This window comes from Pithys albifrons, chromosome 9 (assembly GCF_047495875.1).
Source record: "Pithys albifrons albifrons isolate INPA30051 chromosome 9, PitAlb_v1, whole genome shotgun sequence".
Classification (NCBI taxonomy): Eukaryota; Metazoa; Chordata; class Aves; order Passeriformes; family Thamnophilidae; genus Pithys; species Pithys albifrons.
Genome location: NC_092466.1, coordinates 4,883,113 through 4,902,942, shown reverse-complemented (window position 1 = coordinate 4,902,942; position 19,830 = coordinate 4,883,113). Strand labels below are relative to the sequence as shown.

The 19,830-nt window shown below is 42.4% G+C and overlaps 2 protein-coding genes across 3 annotated transcripts; one reads left to right on the top strand and one right to left on the bottom strand.

The window, feature by feature from the left end:
- The first annotated feature begins 2,607 nt into the window (after positions 1-2,607).
- On the top strand, positions 2,608-13,316 carry LOC139675879 (CUB and zona pellucida-like domain-containing protein 1). The gene is made up of 10 exons (XM_071564066.1): positions 2,608-2,689; positions 4,725-4,860; positions 5,764-5,978; positions 7,007-7,157; positions 7,875-8,098; positions 8,851-9,023; positions 9,535-9,920; positions 10,235-10,503; positions 12,233-12,401; positions 13,313-13,316. The coding sequence occupies exons 1-10, from the start codon at positions 2,608-2,610 to the stop codon at positions 13,314-13,316; spliced, it is 1,809 nt and encodes a 602-aa protein (XP_071420167.1).
- Positions 13,317-13,443: 127 nt separating this feature from the next.
- Positions 13,444-18,622, bottom strand: C9H10orf88 (chromosome 9 C10orf88 homolog). Of its 2 annotated transcripts, XM_071563429.1 has the most exons (7): positions 18,380-18,622; positions 18,084-18,275; positions 16,845-16,917; positions 16,283-16,295; positions 16,089-16,195; positions 14,923-15,392; positions 13,444-13,985 (listed from the first exon to the last, which is right to left on the bottom strand). In XM_071563429.1, exons 1-7 carry the CDS (start codon positions 18,538-18,540, stop codon positions 13,757-13,759), a joined length of 1,245 nt encoding a protein of 414 aa, XP_071419530.1. In that variant the 5' UTR covers positions 18,541-18,622; the 3' UTR covers positions 13,444-13,756. The 2 variants fall into 2 exon arrangements, with proteins under 2 accessions (XP_071419530.1, XP_071419529.1); XM_071563428.1 differs by having other exon boundaries at positions 16,089-16,295.
- Positions 18,623-19,830: the final 1,208 nt, after the last annotated feature.

Sequence of the window (19,830 nt, the reverse complement as noted above, 5' to 3'; positions counted from 1 at the left end):
TTGAACTAAAATGCACCCTAATTTCTTCTGAAGAGCTGCTGTTATAAACAACCTTCCCTACACTCATTCCCTTCTCACCTTAATGACTTTCATGAGGACTTGATGGCCATTTTCTTTTGAGGTGGGAGATGAAATTCCAAGTGGGCTGTTAATAATTTCAGCATCACCTGGTACCTGAACACATCACACAACCTGAACATGGGCTTAACACACAAGATTTGAACATTCGGATTTGTAGAGTGATGTGACAGGTTGACCCTGGCTGGACATCAGGCATCCACCAAAACCATCCTGTCACTCTCCTCATCAACTGGATGAGGGAGAAAAAATATAACAAAAGGCTTGTGGGTTGAGATAAAGACAACAAGAGACCCCTCAGCAGTTATTGTCATGGGCAGAACAGACTCTACTTGGGGAAAAATATTTATTACCAATCAAATCAGAGTAGGATGATGAGAAATAAAAACTAAATCTTAAAACATTTTCCCCCCTCACCCTTCCTTCTTCCTGGCCTTAACTTCACTCTTGAATTCTTCACCTCCTCCCTTCCAACAGCAGCACAGGGGGACTGGGAATGAGTCTTGCATTGTCTCAGCCCTTCCTTCTTCCTCAGGGGAGGACTCCTCTTGCCCTTCCCCTGCTTCAGCATGGGGTCCCTCCCGTGGGGGACAGTCCTCCACAAATTCTCCAAAGTGAGTCCTTCCCACGGGCTGTGGTTCTTTATGAACTGCTCCAGTGGGGATCCCTTTCCACCAGCTGCAGTCCTTCCGCACAGGCTCCTCCCTCCATGGCTCTGCAGGTCCCTGCCAGGAACCTGCTCCAGTGTGACCTTCCCACCAAGTCACAACCTTTTACCAGGCATCCCCCTGCTCTGGTGTGGGCTCCTCCCTGGGTTGCAGGTGGGTCTCTGCTGCCCCATGGACCCCCCTGGGCTGAAGGGCACAGCTGCCTCACCATGGGCTGCAGGGGAACCTCAGCTCTGGCACCTGCAGCACCTCCTGCTCCTCCTTCTGCACTGACCTGCGGGTCTGCACAGCTGTTTATCTCACAGATTCTCACTCCTCTTTTCTCTGGCCACAATTACTTCTGCACAGTAACTTTTCTCCTTCTTAAATACGCTATCCCAGAGGTGTTACTGCCATCATTGGGAGGCTCAGCCTTGGTTCTGATGGGCACAGCATTGACTGGCAGGGCTCCACAGACCAGCTCACACACTGACTGCATACATAATGGATGTTAGCATTTGAAAATCCCTTGCAAGTATGTGTGTGGGTTTAAGAAATGAAAGGCAATACAGTGTAAATGCAAATTTAACATTTCCAGAAGCTAAAGGGAATTCAAATGCTGTGCAGCATCTTTGTACATGTATTCAATGCCCCCATGCTTAAAGGAAAGTGTGAGTACTTTTTCATAGTGAAGAGACAGTTGCATTCAAAATGTTTTAAGTGAGTCAGAAATAAGAGAGAATTGTTTAAAAAAAGCCATAAGTCTGAAATTATAAATACAGGATTATTATAGATACATTATATTTTGGTTTCCTTAGAAAAGAAAATGCTTTCGTACAAAAAAATTATGAACATAAAATACCTGGACTCATCCAGAAGATCTCTAGAAGATCTGTGCTGCAATTTGACCTGTCCAGGAAACCTGAAAGTGCCCCTGTTTGCTCAGCTGTGGGATGTGTGTGCTCCATGCTGGAAGGGAACACGCAGGCAGTGTGGGAACTCTGGCTGCTCACACACAACGCAGGTCCCACACTGACCCAAGGTCAGGGACCTGCCCATCTGTGCCACTGGCACCAGCACAAGCTCTAGAGGCTTTAAAAACTGGGACTCCAGTGCTGCAGTGGGAAAGAGTCTGGATTTCAAGAGCTTTGGTCCTTATGAAAAGATGGACAAAGTAGGGTAAACATATTGGAACAGGTGCTCATTGGAATCATGCTAAAAGGAATTGAAGCTCTGAGGACTGTGCTTGTTTCCTCACCCCAGGAAGGAAAGGCTGATCCTTTCTTTCCTTTGTAGCTTCTATGCAGGACTAAGAAAGCTCTGTCTGAAAAGTGGTTGCAGTGCAATTTCTTCTTTCAATCTGTGATCTTGTTCCTCCCTGAGTGTTTCAGCAATATGTTTCTCATGACAGCTCTGTTATCATGGATGCACTTTACAACCTGAGGAATCCTCAAGGACAGGGAATGGTTTGTCCAGTGCAAACTAAAGGGACAGGTGTCAAAATGAAGGTGGGGAAATCACCCTCCTGCTGACCAGTGCTAAGAGCAAAGCATCTCCCAATGTGTCTCCCAAGGGAGTCTACCAAACCCTTCTATAACATTCCTGCTCACATTAACACATCCAAACAGACAATGAAATCAACTGAAAAAATGTGCTTTGAACCCATGGGAGCTGAGAAAAGCACAGTTAAACTTACTCCACACAATGCCTAGTTAAAAAATCAGCACACCTGTTACTTTCTCATTTATATCTGTTACAAAGAACAGTCACTGAGAGATTAAGCCCTCCCTCCATGATACCATGTACTAGAAGATGATTATGAAATAGCAGGAGGTATAAAAGGTAGAAAAGCCAAAGCCTGTCCTCTCCAGCTGCCCTAAAAATGCAGGGGCTCAGGCAATTCCTCCTCCTGCCTCTCTTAGCTGCTCTGGCTCTCCCTAAAGGCAGCTCAGTAGAATCCACAGGTATGGAAATCTAATCTTTTGTTCATCTGTGACATTTTATTAATTTTTCTACAATAGGTATTTATAGGCAACTGAAGGGGAAAATGTTACACATCTCTTTAAAAGTGCATTTAATTTTAATTTTAATTTTAACACACAATAGTAAAATCTAAATGTGCCAGAAAGCATTAAAAATGTTAAATAATAATAATGATAATAATAATAATAATAATAATAATAATAATAATAATAATAATAATAATAATAATAATAATAATAATAATAATAATAATAATAATCCTATTACTCCCCATAGCAATTTTTTAATTTAAGAACTTGCTTTTGAAGAGGTTTTACTCTGGAATGGAAATTTGCTTTTATAAATTAGTCCTATATTGGAGTAACAGGAATCAGGTGACTAACTGGAAAATAGTTGTTTTGAGAAAGAGATTTGCTCCTTTTTCCTTTGCTCAGTCAGAAGTCATAGAGAGTTTTTTGTTTCTCAGTTTGGGATGGCCATTCTGTGTCCAGATTAGCAATTAACCTGCCTAAAGGTGGGTGGATACTGCAGGATAATGAAGTATTGCTGCAGAGCTGCTCCAGTAGTGTCTGTCTGCAGGACCCAAGGGGGATGCAGAAGGGTAGGACTGACCTTGTAATGCTCTTACAATTGAAAGGCTTCATATGTGGCAATTGAATACTTTCCTAAATCTTTCTTTTCCCTCTGTAGCCCATCAGAAAGCCTGACTTTTTTATCTGGGACTGCATACACTGTACAGAAAATTCTTCTGGCTGTTTTAGACCATTATTTTTAGATTAACAATAAAGAAGAAAGGTGATCTTATGCTCAAACTGGATTATAAATTTTCTCCAAAGTTTCCTATACGATGGTATATGAAATTGCAGAATTACTGCAACTACTTCATAACTTACTAAGTGATGTCTGTGATGTCAGATATGGTTGAGGTGTGGGTTTTTTCATAAGAGAACCAGGTTAAGACCAGGTAGCCCCACATCCTGAACCCAGAAACACTCAGGAGAGGATGCTCGGGCAAGAATATGGATACAAACCTGTGTAATGCTTCCCTAAAATACTCTCCCAGTCACCATCAAATGTGGTAGAGGACTTCTGAAATGGGAAATGCTATATTGGTATTTAATAGCTAACAATGACTTTCTCTTTCCTGGATTTGACCTGGTTTATATTTTACTTTTACCTTCCACATCACCCTGCAGTAAAGATTCATGTGCAGAGAGAATGTTCCTTTTGTTTGTTTCAAAACTACAACTTACTGGTTTCATTCCAGGCCATGGAGTTGCTGTATTGGAAGAGAATGTCTCATATTAACCCTCTCTATCCATTTATAGTCCTCTAGCACCTCTTTATTCCAGTTCTCTGACTTCCAACCTGAAATGCTTCAGTCCATTTACTTATTCCTTGTCTGGAAGATATTCTAACCTCTTGATCACTTTCGTTGCTGTTTCCCGAAGCTTTCCCTGTTCAGCAGTGCCCTTTCAGAGCTGGAGGACCAGGACTGTATGCAGCAGTAAATACAAAATACAGAGAATCCTTTAGAAACTAAAATATGGAAAGGCCTTTTGATTTCCCAGGTGTAGGTTCCCAAATTCTTTTAAATCGAGGGCTAAACCTCAGAACTAGATCTAATGATCTTTAGGAATTCAGTGTAGGGCAAGACAGCCTTAAAGTGCTTTTGGTGACAAATCTTGCTGAAGGGAGCTGCTGAGGAGTCCTGCATCACTTGGCTTTTCCAGTTTTGCTCTTGGCTTGATCTGTGTGTTCCCCTAACTCTCCTTTTCTCTGCTACTAGAAAAATGATAATAAAATATCTTTCCTAATATTCTTTTACCATTTGATTTATCAGGTCTCATAAACTTTAGTAATATAAATAAATAAAAATAGCACAACATTTTTCATATCTGTTCCATGATGGGTTGTCCCAGAGTCTTTGTATAATGGAGGATGAAGCATCATTGCAAAAGAAACTTTGAGAGAGGTCCTTGCAAGCTGTTTTTTGTGGTTGCTGTTCTTCCCCAGGTGCACCTCGCTGTGGGGCTTCACTTCATGAGCTCAACAAAGCCTTAAGGATTGAACTAAATGCAAATGCAAGCTGCACCTGGCAAATCCAGAGGAATTCAAATCAAACAATTAGGCTCATTTTCTCCTATTTTAAGTAAGTATTTCCTATAGATGTTTTTGTACTGTTTCATTTCATTAGAATACAGCACGGAAATGTATTGTCTCCAAATATTTCTCTGTATTGAACATGTGTTGTGTACTGCAATGAATGGAGAATGGTTTGGGTTGGAAGAGTCCTTAAAGGACATCCTGTCCCAGTCCCCTGCCCTGGGCAGGGACACCTCCCACTATCCCAGGTTGCTCCAAGCCCTGCCCAACCTGGCCTTGGACACTTCCAGGGATGGGGCAGCCACAGCTTCTCTTGGCACCTGTGCCAGGGCCTGCCCACCCTCACAGGGAACAGTTTCTTCCCATTCTTCCATCTATCCCTGCCCTCTGTCATTGGAAAGCATTCCCTCTTGTCCTGTCCCTCCAGGCCCTTGTTGAATGTTGCTCTCCGGCTCTCCTGGAGCCCATTTAGGGACTGGAAAGGACAATTAGATCATCCCAAAGCCTTCTCTTCTCCAGGCTGAACAACCCCTCTTTTCTCAGCCTGTTTCCACCAGAAAGGTGCTCCAGCCCTCAGAGCATCTTCATGGCCTTCTCTGGACTTGCTCCAACCCATCCTTTTCATGTTGGAGGCCCCAGAGCTGAACACAGCATTCCTGGTATGTTCTCATAAGAGCAGAGTAGAGGGAAAGAACCACCTCCCTCCATCTGCCTTCTTTTGAGGTAGCCCAAAGCCATTCACTCTGAGCTGCACATGCACATTGTCAGGTCATGTTGAGTTTCTCATCCAACAACACCCCCAAGTCCTTCTCCTTAGGGCTGCTCTCAGTCCATTCTCTGCCCAGCCTGTATTTTTGGGATTGCCCCAGCCCATGTTCACATATTTATCTGTGATCCTGTGTATCTATGAAGGAGCTCAGGTGATTCTCACTGTTTTTTTATTCAATAGATTTGCTCCTTCTTCAAGCTGTGAAACAGAAAGCATTAAAGTGTTCGATGGTCCCTCAACCAATTCGCCTCTTCTTGGACAAGTGTGTAACAGCACTGATGCAGTTCCAGTACTTGAATCATCTTCAGACAGTTTAACTTTTCTCATAACAACAAACTCTGTGGATTTCAGACGGAATTTCTTTGTCTTCTATTACTTCTTTTCACCAGAATCAAGTAAGTAATTAAATTCTTCTTGAACTGCACCATTAAAAGCAACTTTCCCATCAAGGGAAAGCTTAGGACTGCAATTAGAGAGCATTAACCTTTAATTAGTCTCACTAAGGTCTTCAGACCTTAGAGAATGGTGAGAGAGAAAAATCAGTGAAAGAGGCAGCAAAAAACAGTGCACTTGCAGAGATCCTAAAAAGTTAAATTTTACTTCAAAAATAATGGCAAAGGGACTTCACTTTTACTTACAGACTTCTACTCAGCTTGCAAATATTATATGGTTTATCCAGGAAGAGAATTTGACCATCTAGTCAGAACTCCTGCTGACCACAGGTCACAGAAGTCAGTAAGTGTTTTGTTCAAGAAGCTCCTTACTTTTTTCCCTCACAAGATAAGAATAGCTTGGACAAAATCCATCTTAACTTGTGACAAGTCCCTTTGATTTTGCTGACTTGAGGACATGGTATTTAGTTCTTAAAATCTCCAACTTTACAGAGTAGTTACCACCTCCTAGTTCACGCTGCTACAGTCTCCAACTTTGCAACTGAAAAGTTGTACCCTATTTCTAGTTTCCACTGATTTGATTTTTTTTGTTTATCAAGTAAAATCTCTCAGACCTGAAGATTTTGCACTTTTCTAGAGATCATGGCCAATGGTTTATAGATTTCTGTAATATAAAGCCTCTCAAGGTTTCTTCTGGTTGTGTAGCATCTTCATTATCAGTTTTCAAGTAGGGCACTTCATTTACCCAAAGTGTGGCTGTAACTACACTGCTCAGGGTACCAAAGCTAAGTCATCTACAGCCATCTCAGATGTCACCACACTGTGCCTCACAGAAATGGAATAGTGACCACTGGCTCCATTTTGCAACATCCACCTGACCTGAAATTCCCTATAGAGTTCCATGTTTAGAACCTTTAACCATTTCCAGAAGAATGCTAAAGAAACAATTCTGCTAGTTACACAACTTTAGATTTTCAATTTTTATGACTCACTGTATGACCTATTCTGTTACCAATATATCTACTCTACAGATACTGAAGATTGTGGGGGTCAATTAACTGGTTCCAATGGGACATTCAGCAGCCCCAACTACCCAGCACCTTACCCTGCATTTACATACTGTGTCTGGCACATACAAACACCAAAAAACTCGAAGATAAACTTACAGTTCCAGGATTTTTTGTGAGTAAATGTCCTAATGTTCTCTGGCTCTTCATTCATTCTGTTTAAAGGCATTGCTGTTCCAAACACAGGGAGTAGAAGTGCTTTCAAAGTTATAGAATATCTATACACTTCTAAAACAAGTGTGGTTTGTTGACTCTTAGGATAAAATAATTGCAATATGTTCCACATCACTGTACATTACCCTGCAGCTGCTGCAGTGCCAGTCAGGGGAACACAGAAAGCATTTCAGGTGACCAGTCATGAGGGGTGGGTCAACTTTAAGCCAGCCTGAATGATCTGAATTTAAATTTATCACTATAACTAAAGTTTTTGCTACAAAAGAAATGTGTTCAAAACCATCATGTGCACTGTAATTGCAAATCAGAGCTGAGGGTCAAAGAATAAAGCAACTATTGCCCACAGTATGTCTCCCTGGGTGCTGCTGGTCGTTGGGCAAAGAAGAGAGTGTGGTACTGGCTTAAGTACTTCCAAGTAGAAATGCTAATGGATGCATTTGCATAAGGAAAACTACTTCTTTTAAGAAACATAATTTTTATATGAGTTCCATGATTTATTTTGTTTTTATGTCTGTTTGTGCACTCTTCTGTTCTCCATTCTTTTATTTCAGCTGAGTGAAATTCATCAGACACTTTACCTGCACTGGATCCTCTATCTGGTATGGGCCAAGTTGTCTACACTCAGATTTCCCTGTAATAATTTTTCTTCTGCCTACAGCCTGGAACTAGACAGAAACTGCCAGTTGGACTTCACAGCAGTCTATGATGGCTCCACCACCACCTCTGGCCTGATAGGGAAGGTGTGTGGCCGTGCTCAGCCCACATTTGAATCTTCTTCAAACACAATGACAGTTGTGTTGGCCACAGACTCCTCCACCTCCTACAGAGGATTCTCAGCTCACTATTCCAGTGTTCCACTGCCAGGTCCTGTGGAGCCCGACAGTGAGTGCACTTGCTCCTTCAAGAGGATGCTGATTCTTATTCTCACATCTCATTTTTCCTTCATAAATACTGAAAATAATTGAGAGTTGATACTGAGGGTTAATCCTCTTTATACAACCTCCCCCCCATATTAGTCTCACCTACAGAGCATAAGTTATTGCCTGACCCATCAGGAAAAGAAAGTCTGTCAGTTTTGGGTGCTTTTTCTGGCTGGCACCACGGAAAACCTGAGTCTTTCCTTCTTTTGGGCAAAACAGGCAGTCCTCATCCTGGAGATGCAAAGACAAACCCTTATTGACTGGTTGGTTTAAACAATTTTGTTCACTGAGACACTCAGAAAAATGCCCTTCACTGGTTGGTTAGACAGGGTTTAGGTGGGTCATAATTTCCTTTCCCCAGAGCTGGACCATTTTCCTTATTGGCTCTAGATGTTTGCATGCCCATCTTCCCATTAACTGAGGTGGAAAGGGAGCATGTAAAGCCTAAAAAATCAATTTCCTCACCCATCATTCTGCACTAGCACTTTGATTCCTTTCCCCTTTTATAAAGGCAGTGATTCATTCTACGTTGCTGGATTTAAAATTAAACTTTCAGCATGAATTTTACAAGGTTTCGCTTACAGTTTTGAAGTGGTGCATGAAACTTCACTGCAACGTCTGCATGACCTCAAATGTACACGAGCCACCAAGTGAGAAATGATCACAGCAGTTTGTGCTCATGTGGTTTTATTCTTTTTCCCCTTCCAATGGCAGCATTCCTTACATGCTCTTCAGACAGCATGAAAATCGTCTTGAGCAAGCCTTATCTGGCCTCCCTTGGCTATAATGAATCTCACCTACAGCTGAATGATCCATCTTGCAGACCAGTTATAACAGACTTGGTGACTTTTTCCTTCCCATTGAGCAGTTGTGGAACAGTTAAAAAGGTAAAGTGGGAAAAAAGTTACGTGCATAAGTTAATACTAATTTATGAATGATAAAAGCCTGTAAAAGCAGTTTATTAATAGCATGTATACTGATTTACTTTCTCTTAGCTCATCCCATTGCATGGTTCCTGCCTTGAAGTAGAAAGAGTATTTTTCCTTTTTAAGACCCTGATGATCAATGATCCCTTTAAGTCCAGAAAGATCCACACAAATTAATCCCAGAAGAATCCTAAGAGCTTGTTCATAGCATTGTTTTGATAAGTCTGACTGAAGTGCAGCTTTGGTGCTTTCCACATTCCATGCATCCTTAACCTTCTTGCTGCATAGGTTAGTTAGGTATTTTGAAAAAACAGGAAGAGGGTTGATAATATTTTTTTGGTTGCAGCCTTTTCCACATTTCTAAGGTATCTTGAGCCTCTAATAAGCACAACTTTGTAACTTTAGTGCTACTGCTTTCAGCTGCTCTGCTCCTGCAATCACAGCTGAGCACTTCATGTGGTTCCTTCTGCAGGAGGAAGGTCAGAGCATCACTTACACCAACATCATCTCTCTCTCTGCAACTGGCAACGTTATCACCCGTCAAAAGAACACAGAGATTATTGCAAAATGCAGAATGGAAAACAACTCAACCTTAGAAGTCTTTTACATAACAAGAGATAATGTGATCCAAAACATAACTGCTATGGGAAGATACAATGTCAGCATGTCCTTCTACGACTCAGACTCCTTCTCCAAGCCCATTCATCAATCCCCATATTATGTGGATTTGAACCAAACACTCTTTGCCCAAGTCAATCTTCATTCCACTGACCCAAATCTTCTGGTGTTTGTTGATACCTGTACAGCTTCTCCACAATCTGATTTTGGATCACTCACATATGACTTAATCAGAAGTGGGTAAGACTCTAAATTAATTTTATTACATTCTCCTAATATGTGAGGAAATACAATCTAAGTTTCAAAGGTAGTTGTTTTATTTTCATCTCTTCCACTTATTTTAGTAGACTGTGGTTGGAAGCTGAGTTTCAGAGAAATTAAAGTCTACATAAACAGAGGTAGGAAAAACATGCATTCATTCTGGGGAAAGGAAAAACAGCACATCATTGTATGTCCATGTGTGAAAACAATGCCCTAGTTAGTTACACTTCACAGAACATCATGAGAATTATTGTACATGGACTATTTTAACAGACCTGTAAATACTGTTGCAGCTGCAATAAAGATGACACTGTGGTAACCTACCCACCACTGGAACACCATGGAAGGTTCAAATTCAGAGCCTTCAGGTTCCTGCGGAGCTTTCCATCCATTTATCTCCAGTGTGACATTGTAATTTGTGACAGCAACAACTCAAACTCTCGCTGCACCCAAGGCTGTATCTCCAGGCACAGAAGAGCCGTTTCTCCACACACGTGGAAAACTAACACTGTAGTGGGTCCCATCCGCCTGAAAAGAGATCTCAGCTCTGCTGATCCCTCAGGTAAAAGGAATATATATAAAAATCTGATTAAGCTCTTCCATGGTGTAAATTAATTAATTACTTTCACTCCTCTGATGAAATAAGGGAATTACACAAGTCCAAAAGTAACAAGGATGTGAAGCAGAAAAAGCATCCTTCGCTCCTGGTTACAGACACAGTGTCTGCAGGATCTGTGCTCATTCTGAGTTATGAATGGCAAGAGAAGACAAAGACGTGTTTTGATGAGGGCCACATGGGGACCAAATTCTCAAGTCACAGACTACTCAAAAAGCATGTTCCAGACCAAGGCGTTGTTATAACCTGTGTGTCTTCTAACACTGCACTCAATTTCACTGTTTTATTTGTTGGTGTGACAGCTGATAAACACAGCTAACAGATTCCAGGCCAGGTTAAATCCTCCCACACTGCCCAGTGGAACAGGAACACGGAAAGGACAGTCCAGGGAGCAGAACTAAAAGCACCATGCCTTTAAATTAGAGCTGCAAAGCTGTTTCTAAGACAGTCAAGCTTTAGTGCCCCAGTCTGACAATACTCTTCAGCATCATTTGCAGTCTGCTCTGCAGTAGTCAAGTATTGAGAGCTAATAGAAACTTCAAAATAGGGAAAAGCTATATTTAAAAGCTTGTATTGGTACTCCCACTATGCTCATTGTTCTAACTTTTATGGAGCCCAAAGCTCTACCTGAGAAAAGCACATGGTGCCACAATGCTTTCAGATGTCAGATATAAGAAATACTTAGAATTAATCATGCTCCTAATAGTAATAAGCATATTTTCTCCTCTTTTTTTAATTAACCTTTCTAAAGTCTAGAAGCATTTTAGGTATATTCCTATTTATTCCAATAGTGAAAGATTTTGCAGCCATGTGCACAAAATGGATACATCTGTAATGTGAGGATTCAGTTGTAAACAGATCACACTCAAAGTCTTATAAAGCACAGGATGAGTTTCATAGAATCACAGAATTGATTGGGTTGGAAAAGACCTCCAAGATCATCAAGTCCAACCCTTGGTCCAACTCCAGTCCCTTTACCAGATCATGGCACTCAGTGCCACGGCCAAGCTCAGGCTAAAAACCTCCAGGGATGGGGAATCCACCCCCTCTCTGGGCAGCCCATTCCAATGCCTGAGCACTCTCTCTGCAAAGATTTTTTTCTGATCTCCAACTTCAATTTCCCCTGGCAGAGCTTGAGCCCATCGTGCCCCCTTGTCCTATTGCTGAGTGCCTGGGAGAAGAGACCAACCCCCACCTGGCCAGAACTTCCCTTCAGGGAGTTCTAGACAGTGCTGAGGTCACCTCTGAGCCTCCTCTTCTCCAGGCTGAACACCCCCAGCTCCCTCAGCCTCTCCCCATAGGACTTGTACTCCAGTTTTACTGAGAACCCACTGGGAAAGCATTAGAAGGCACAGCAATAGAACTAAAAGTTCCTTTTTTTGCCCAGCTTTGCTTCAGCAAATGTCTCAAATCTTCTCTGGTTCCAAAGATAACGACTGCACAGCTTGGCAGAAACTTGGCTGCAGCAATACCAAGGAATTGAACATCGTGATGCTCTTCCACACAACAGTTTTATTACCTATTTTTACAGCTCTTCAGTACTACATATTCAGAATTTGCAGTCTGGGTGGGCCAACTCCTCAAAATGAAAATATCTGAAAAAAATGTTTCTTTAATTTCCATTGAAAAGATATAGTATTCTAAGTTTTACACACTGTATTTTCTCTCTACGCAGAATCCCTCACTAAAGCAGTCGCTGAAGAAATCCCAAACCTGCAACAATACAACTTCTACACTCTTGCATTTGTGATTTTAATTTCAAATATTCTCATTGTGGTAGCTGTGATACTGAAACATCACAAACACCGAGCAGGATACACTTATCAAAAAATCCAGAGTTCATTGTAAGTACTTCAAGAGATCTTGAATTTGCATCAACTCCTACTCAGATTTGCCACATGAAGAGGGGAAAAATAAAAATAAAAAATCAATACATTAACAGCACTGAAACCCAACAACACTTGGAAACATATTTCAACTTCTTTTGTAATTAAAAAACAAAGAAACAAAAAATAACAAATAAAAAACCTCTCAACTTAGTACTCTTAAGTCTCTGAAGTGAAAGAATATGTGTCTATTTCAGGGTGTTTCTTAGAAAGCTTCTGAAAACAAACTTTACAGGAATGAAGTACAAGATAATTAAGGTCCTTTTTCTTTTTTTAAAAAAAAAAAAAGGTTGTTTGAAACTGCACCTGGCAGGAGTTTAGCTGAGGGACAACTGCAAGATGTCTGTTCAAAGCAAATTGTCCTCTCTTCCAAACCCGCTCATGTGGGTTACAACCTTCAAGATGTGAAAGTCTTAAAAAAACATCAAGTTTTTCCAGAGAAGAAACTATTAGGCAGACTAAATAAAGATACTGGATTGTATATGTCCATGCTGCTTGTTGAGTCAACACTTGCTTCTCCATCAAGAGTTTTTCCCAAAATGCCTTCGCACCCAACATGGGGGTTCACCATAAAGCCCCTACAGAGTCCAAGTTAAATGGTGCACCCCAGAACCAAAGAGCAAGAAACAGAATGAAGGATGAAGGGCAACCTTCCATGCAAGACAGACTTTGAGATACATTCCTACCTCCCCAAATGGCAGTAGAACTGATCCCAACAGGTTAGAGGAAGTATGATGCTGCAGGGAAACTCTTCTGGCCCTCTGGACCTACACCAGCATGTCCTACCTGGACAGTCATGTTTTCCCACCTCTCTAAACTCCATAAACTCTCTAGATCAGGCAATGACAATACCACCCTTTCTCTTACAGATGAAGTAACAAATGTCTTCAACAGAAGTGCATTAAAATAAACCCAAAACACAAACAAACTGCATTCTGTCCTACAGATAACACGTTTCACATCAAAGATCAACAGAACAAAACAGTGAACTGATTCCAGGTAGGTAAAAAGATACACAGTAACTCAGTTTATTGGGTTCAAACCGAAACTGGGGACCTGTTCATATGGCTTTTAGCAATGTTCTTTAAATAAATAAGCCACAAAGGGCATACAAAACTCTTATAATCAGGAAAAAACACACATACTTTAAGACCTTTCATAAAACTAACAACTGTGTACAACAGTGGGTAGAATTACAGTAACAAAATGCAACTTAACAACACTGAGGTTTCTTACAGCTGCAGCTCCATAAATACTAAGTTTGGTAAAGTGTAATCCCCCTTGAAGTATTTACACTGAAATTCTACATCTGTTCATCTCTCTCCATTGGAAAACCCTTCGTTAGAATCATAGTGTGCTTGTGAAATTTTGTTTGGCTTTGAGTTCTGAACCAAGTCCATCAAGAGAAGCATTTTATTGTCTATGTGTGTCTGAAGAGCCTGGATTTGGCAATCAATATAGTCCATTAGCTTCTTCTCCATCAGATCCATGTTTTTTGAGATGATCTTTTCCAAATAGGAGCAAATAGGCTGCTGTTCTACTCTGTAAAAAGAGCAAATATAAAACTAAGTATAACACATTTCTTAATGACAAGGAGCATAATAGAGATCTGGGCACCTGAGCTTTTTTTAAATGTAAAATCTCATTTATCAGGCAATGAACTGTGGAAGGCATTGGGTTTTTAGCACAAGTAAAACACCCTGCCTACCACATTTTAAGTTTTGTTTTTTTCAGAAACATGCCATGGTATAAAGTAATTTTTCTTCAACCTTATTTTTCAAAGGCTCAATTATGCATTAGAGAGTTCAGTCACCTAAAACAAAGTCCTCACAACCCAACAGTACAGAGAGTTCAAATTCTGTCAGCATTGCAGACTTTGCTTTCTCAGTAAAAGTGCTTCAAGACTTACTCAAACTAGACAGCTCTCTGGTTTTGCATCTGCCTCTACTCATTCTCTACTAGAATCCTGATTCCTACAAAACATTCCCACATGTCCCACTTTGCACTGTCGTTCCTTAGGTATCAAACCAGGTGCACTCTGAAGTTTGCTCTGTAAATGCCAACAAATGAAGGGGAACAGGTGTACACTAAGAACAGCAAAAAGGTTTCTCACACTGTGTGAAAAAAGGAAGACGTAAGAATTTGGGAGGTAGAAGGAGTCAAAATGACAATGCAGTAACAGAGGAGTAAGAAAAACTAAATGTGTATGAAAATGCAGGAACATACTTTTTAAAAATTGTAAGAACTGAAATGGAGGTAAAAGACAAAGTTTAGAAATTATGCAATTTCTTCTGAAAAAACTTCTCAATTCAAGCAGCTAATCTGAAAAATTGTAATCATGTTCATCACCATACAGCCTTCAAAACCACATATTCCAAGATTACTGTTAACAAGAATAAAACGCTGATATTATGTATTTTGTTTAAACTTGTCAATAAATAAAGTTACTACTTTCAGAAGTATCACAAACTTAACTCACCCAACACACTGAATGCCTTCCTCTTTAGCCACTGAGCTCTTCCTGAGCTGCCTCTCTCCATCTTTCAGCCGGAGGTGACTCACCTGACTGCATAAGTTTTGAAGGAAAGGAAGAAGCACCTGTGGGTTGGCTACACTTGGGGTTTCACTGGCTTGTTCCTGCACATGCAAAGATCCCATGACTTTCAAATCATTTCTGAGGTCAACTGCATTTTGCTGGGTAGTAAGTCTTTCAGAATCAAAAGTATTCCCTCTTTCAGGTATCTCCGTGTTCAGATCACGACTTATTTTTAAGTCTTTATACACTGTTTCACTTGTTACATGATTTTTAACAGGCAAAGGTTCACTGGCTGGCTGGCTCAGCGATGACTGAACAGCTGCACTGTGCAATCCATCCACTGCGTGGCCACCTCCAAACTCGGAATTTTTCCCCAAGATCCAATTAAGTTTGTCTCCAAGAGGTAAACTGTTCTGATGGGAAGAAAAACAATACAATTAAGTATAAAATATAACAAAAATAATAACAATAGATACTTTTATAACTCAGCATTCTACTAGGGTGATGTAAACATTTTAAAAGTAGTTCTGAATTATATTGTTATGGAAAAGCAGAGGAAAATATCTCCCCTGTACACACAATGTCTTAATTATTTTGTCAGTCTCTAAGAAAAGAGCTTTACTGATGTAATTTTTACCAAACTATGTCCCCAAGACTGAACACTTTTAACATCAAATGGATTCAAGATTCTGCTGAAACAGTTCACTCTACAGGACTGGGATCTAAAGCAAATAAATGCCCTGTAAGAGCACATTCCCTTTAGCTGAAGGTGACATGCTTATAAGGACCATAAAGGTCAAAACCAGCCCATCTCCTACATCCCAAACACTCCAAGGAATGTGCCCACCATCCCTGACAAGCAGTGACAGTGAAGTTTAAAATCATAATAATGCAGAGTTCCTAAATCTGGCCTTGGCATGGTGGGTTCCTGGAGTACATGATCTTTATTCATTGGGCTCATTTGGGTGGCTGAACCAGGATTAAAATGACAGAAAGTGGGGGTTAAAAAAAAACCATAAAATCTTTTTCACTAAGTCAATTTAAAGCATTCTTAACTGGCAAGGTCCCAGATCAGTACTAATGACAGTTATAAAAGCACAGGGACTTACTTTCTGCTGACACCGGACCATGTCCATGAGCTGCTGAGCACCTGGAGACAACTTAGATCCCATCGATTCCATTATAGTTTGCACTCTGTCTAGATCTATGCTCGAGCCTAGTGAAGGAAAATCAGTTGCTAGTTTTGCAGACACTGCTTTCACTTCTATAATTATTTTACTGATGAGTACTCTGTGTTTCTCACCAAAGGAGAGCAGCTATTGCAAGAAGAAAAAAAATATTTTGGTTAGGAAAAAAATAGTTTCAGTTTCTCTGTACGTAGGGGACAATGCTTTGTTCTTTGAATCTTGGGGGAAGCAATGCTGAACTCTGTTCCAGGGAAATTAAGCCACTTTCTCCTTGCTACTATTCCCCAAAAAATATTAACTCGAACAGAAGTGTCTAATTGCTCCAAAGATAAATCAGGCCTTGATGTTCTAAGCACACAAAGTAGTGGTCATATGATTTTCCTGAGCTTATTTAACCACATCAGAGTTAACAGCTGTAATTACAGATCTGTAGTTTATCTGGTTTATGATTTTTTTCTTTTAGACTACGTTATCTATATCATATAAAGCCTTCAAGAAAACTGAGATACAAATTTAAAAGAACTCTGCTATCAAGGCAAAGTACCAGCTAACAGACTTTTATGTCATTTTATGAAGTGATGAAGGGTATAAAGCCAATAATTTGACCACGAGAAATACAATTTAGTCAGCTTAGTGACTGAAAACACAAAAATAAAGTAATTCTGTTCAACTCCCTACCTTAATTTTACAGGAGGTTGCAGGGCATTCAAACTTAAGGTACTTGTGGTATAAAGTAACCTCTTCAGTTTCACTACAAAAATAAAACAAATAAACTGTGACATCAATACACAGAGTACTATTGTTTTTGGAGAAACACACTATATTGGTAAACATGTAGGGAAGAAACAAGACTGACCCAACTTACTTCTAATGCAGTTTTAGTGTCTAGTTTTTAGCAATTTTTAGCTTCTAATAGCAGTTTTAATGCTTATATGCAAATTGCAATGAATCTTATGAAATATACACATAAAAAATTATTTGTTTGGATCCACAGACTATGTACTAGAGAAGCTTTTGAGGCTCACTACATTATTCACACAACTTTCCTGAGGCTCTGAGTCATCTGGTTTTTATTTAGCTAATTAAGCAACATATCTGCTATGCAATTACATAAAGCAAAACAGAAATGCAGCTTTACTTCCCCTGGCAAAGCATGGAAGTACTGAAAGGGAAAACAAAACATTCTTAATTTTCTTTGTCATTCTTTGAAGTGTAGGATGATTAGTAACTAAAGACACAAGAGATCTTTTCCACAATCACAGAATAGTTTGGGTGGGAAGCACCTTAAGGACCATCTAGTCCCACCCCCTGCTCCAAGCCCTGTCCAACCTGTCCTGGGGCACTCCCAGGGATGGGGCAGCCACAGCTTCTCTGCCCAACCTGTGCCAGGGCCTGCCCACCCTCACAGGGAAGAATTTCTCCCTAGTATCTAATCTCAACCTGCTTTCTGTCAGTGGGAAGCCATTCCCCATGTCCTGTCACCCCATGCCTTTTTAAATAGTCTCTCTCCTCGGCTTCCTTCAGGCACTGGAAAACACAATTAGGTCACCGCGCAGCCTTCTGTTCTCCAGGCTGAACAACCGCAAACCTCTCAGCCTTTTAAAGGCATCGGGTCTTTCACAGCAGGACCCCTGACAGACAGACAGACAGAGACACACACACACACAGACAGACAAAACACACACACAGATACAGAGACGCACAGACAGACACACACAGACATATAGACATAGAGGCACACAGACACACATACACACAGAGAGACATATACACACACAGACACAGACAGACACACAGAGACATACAGACACAGAGGCACACAGACACACACAGACAGACAAGACACACACACACAGACACACACACAGCACCTCCTGGCCGCTGTGAGCGCCCCCGGCCCCCGCGCCCCGCACTCACCCCGGGGCCGGGCGCTGCCCGCGGCTCTGTCCCCGCCCGGTGCCGCAGTACTCCTCGCCCACGTACACCTCCATGTTGCGGGCCTGGCTCAGGACGCCCACGGACACCATCTGTGCTCCGGGCCGGCACTCCAGCCGCAGCTCGCAGGGCTCCTGCCCGCCCTCCGTCCGCTCCGCCACCACGGGCTCGCCGCTGCGGGGGGAAAGCGACACGGTGCTGTTGTCCCGCCAGCCCCGCTCCCCCCGGCCCAGCCCGGCCCGGGCCCCCGCACACCGCACACCGCCCGTCACCCTCACCCGGGCTCGCCATCCGCCGCGCCCCGCCGCAGGCACAGCGCCCGGGCCAGGCCTCCCGGCGGGGCGCAGGGCCAGGAGCACCGCGCCGACACGCAGTGCGGGTCCCGGGCTGCCTCCTCCGCCTGGTCCTGCTGCGCCGGGGCCGGGCAGGGGCCGGACATGGCGGGCACACCGGGCGGGCTCGGCCCGGGCACCGCGGGCGGTACCGACACACACACCCCAATGACCGCACAGCGCGCATGCGCTCCCCGGACCCCGCGCCTGCGCAGTGCGGCACGGCGGGAAGCGCCCGAGGGAGCGGCTGGCGGAGGCGGGCACGCCCCGGGGGATCCCGCCGGGATTTGGGTTGGAAAAGACCTCCAGGATCGTCGAGTCCAACCTGAGACCGATCAGCGTCATGGCAGCCAGGCCATGGCACTGTGAGAAGTATGAATGTGATTCGTGTCAGTAAAACGAATGAGTTATTGGAGCTCCTACAGTGACATGAGAAAAAACATATGGCCAGCCAATTAAACAAAAATTCCAACTTACACCCACATGGAGAGATAAACAGGATAGTGTTAAATCACTTTATCTCCTATAACTTTGTCAAGGACCACATGAATTGTGACACAAAAGTTGAAGAGTTAAACTTTTCCCACGTCTAAGGGAAGCAGAATTTATGGTGGGGTTATCACTAGGGCTGTAAAAGTAGCTTAGCTATAGTAGTATATGTTAAACTGCTTAACAATGTGCTTATAATGTTTATGCATGAATATGTATGTAGAGACTAAATAAATGTTACACTGTGTTTGGTGTGCGATGGTGAGCAATGCCTGCGTCTGTCGCACCCAGCATGCTGAAATTGCTTTTATCATATAATAAACTTTAATTGAAAACCTACGAGGTTGAGACTTTGTTTCTTACAGCACTGAGCGCCACGTCCAGTCTTACCTGAGCACCTCCAAGGACAGTGACTCCGCCAAGCCAAGCCCCTTCCGATGTCAAATCACGCTATATGTGAAGAAATTCCTCCTGATGTCCAGCCTAAACCTCCCCTGCCACAGATAAAACAGTGTCCTCTTGTCCTGTTGCTGGTTGCCTGGGAGAAGAGGTCGACCCTGGAGCTGTGCCAGGGCAGGATCAGGTTGGATCTCAGGGAAAGGTTCTTCCCCCAGAGGGTGGTGGGCACTGACCAGGCTCCCCAGAGCAGTGGGCACAGCCCCAAGGCTGCCAGAGCTCCAGGAGGATTTGGATAACACTCTGGGGGACAGGGTGGGATTGTTGTGGTGTCTGTGCAGGAACAGCGGTTGGACTGGATTGTCCTTGTGTGTCCCTTCCAACTCAGCATATTCTGTGATTCTGTGATAAAGGACTACAGTGGGTCATTGGTCCCAACTTCCTGCTCCAGCAGGGTCATCCCAGTGCACATGGCACAGGAGTGTGTCCAGACAGCTCTGCAGTGTCTCCAG

Excerpts from the sequence above, each read along its gene's own strand:
- LOC139675879 (XM_071564066.1), top strand. The coding sequence starts at position 2,608 with ATGCAGGGGCTCAGGCAATTCCTCCTCCTGCCTCTCTTAGCTGCTCTG. Across the intron at positions 8,099-8,850 it reads AGGTCCTGTGGAGCCCGACA|CATTCCTTACATGCTCTTCA; the intron begins GTGAGTGCACTT and ends TTCCAATGGCAG. Across the intron at positions 10,504-12,232 it reads CAGCTCTGCTGATCCCTCAG|AATCCCTCACTAAAGCAGTC; the intron begins GTAAAAGGAATA and ends CTCTCTACGCAG.
- C9H10orf88 (XM_071563428.1), bottom strand. The coding sequence starts at position 18,540 with ATGTCCGGCCCCTGCCCGGCCCCGGCGCAGCAGGACCAGGCGGAGGAG. Across the intron at positions 16,296-16,844 it reads CAACCTCCTGTAAAATTAAG|CTGCTCTCCTTTGGTGAGAA; the intron begins GTAGGGAGTTGA and ends TTCTTGCAATAG. Across the intron at positions 15,393-16,088 it reads TGGTCCGGTGTCAGCAGAAA|AACAGTTTACCTCTTGGAGA; the intron begins GTAAGTCCCTGT and ends TCTTCCCATCAG.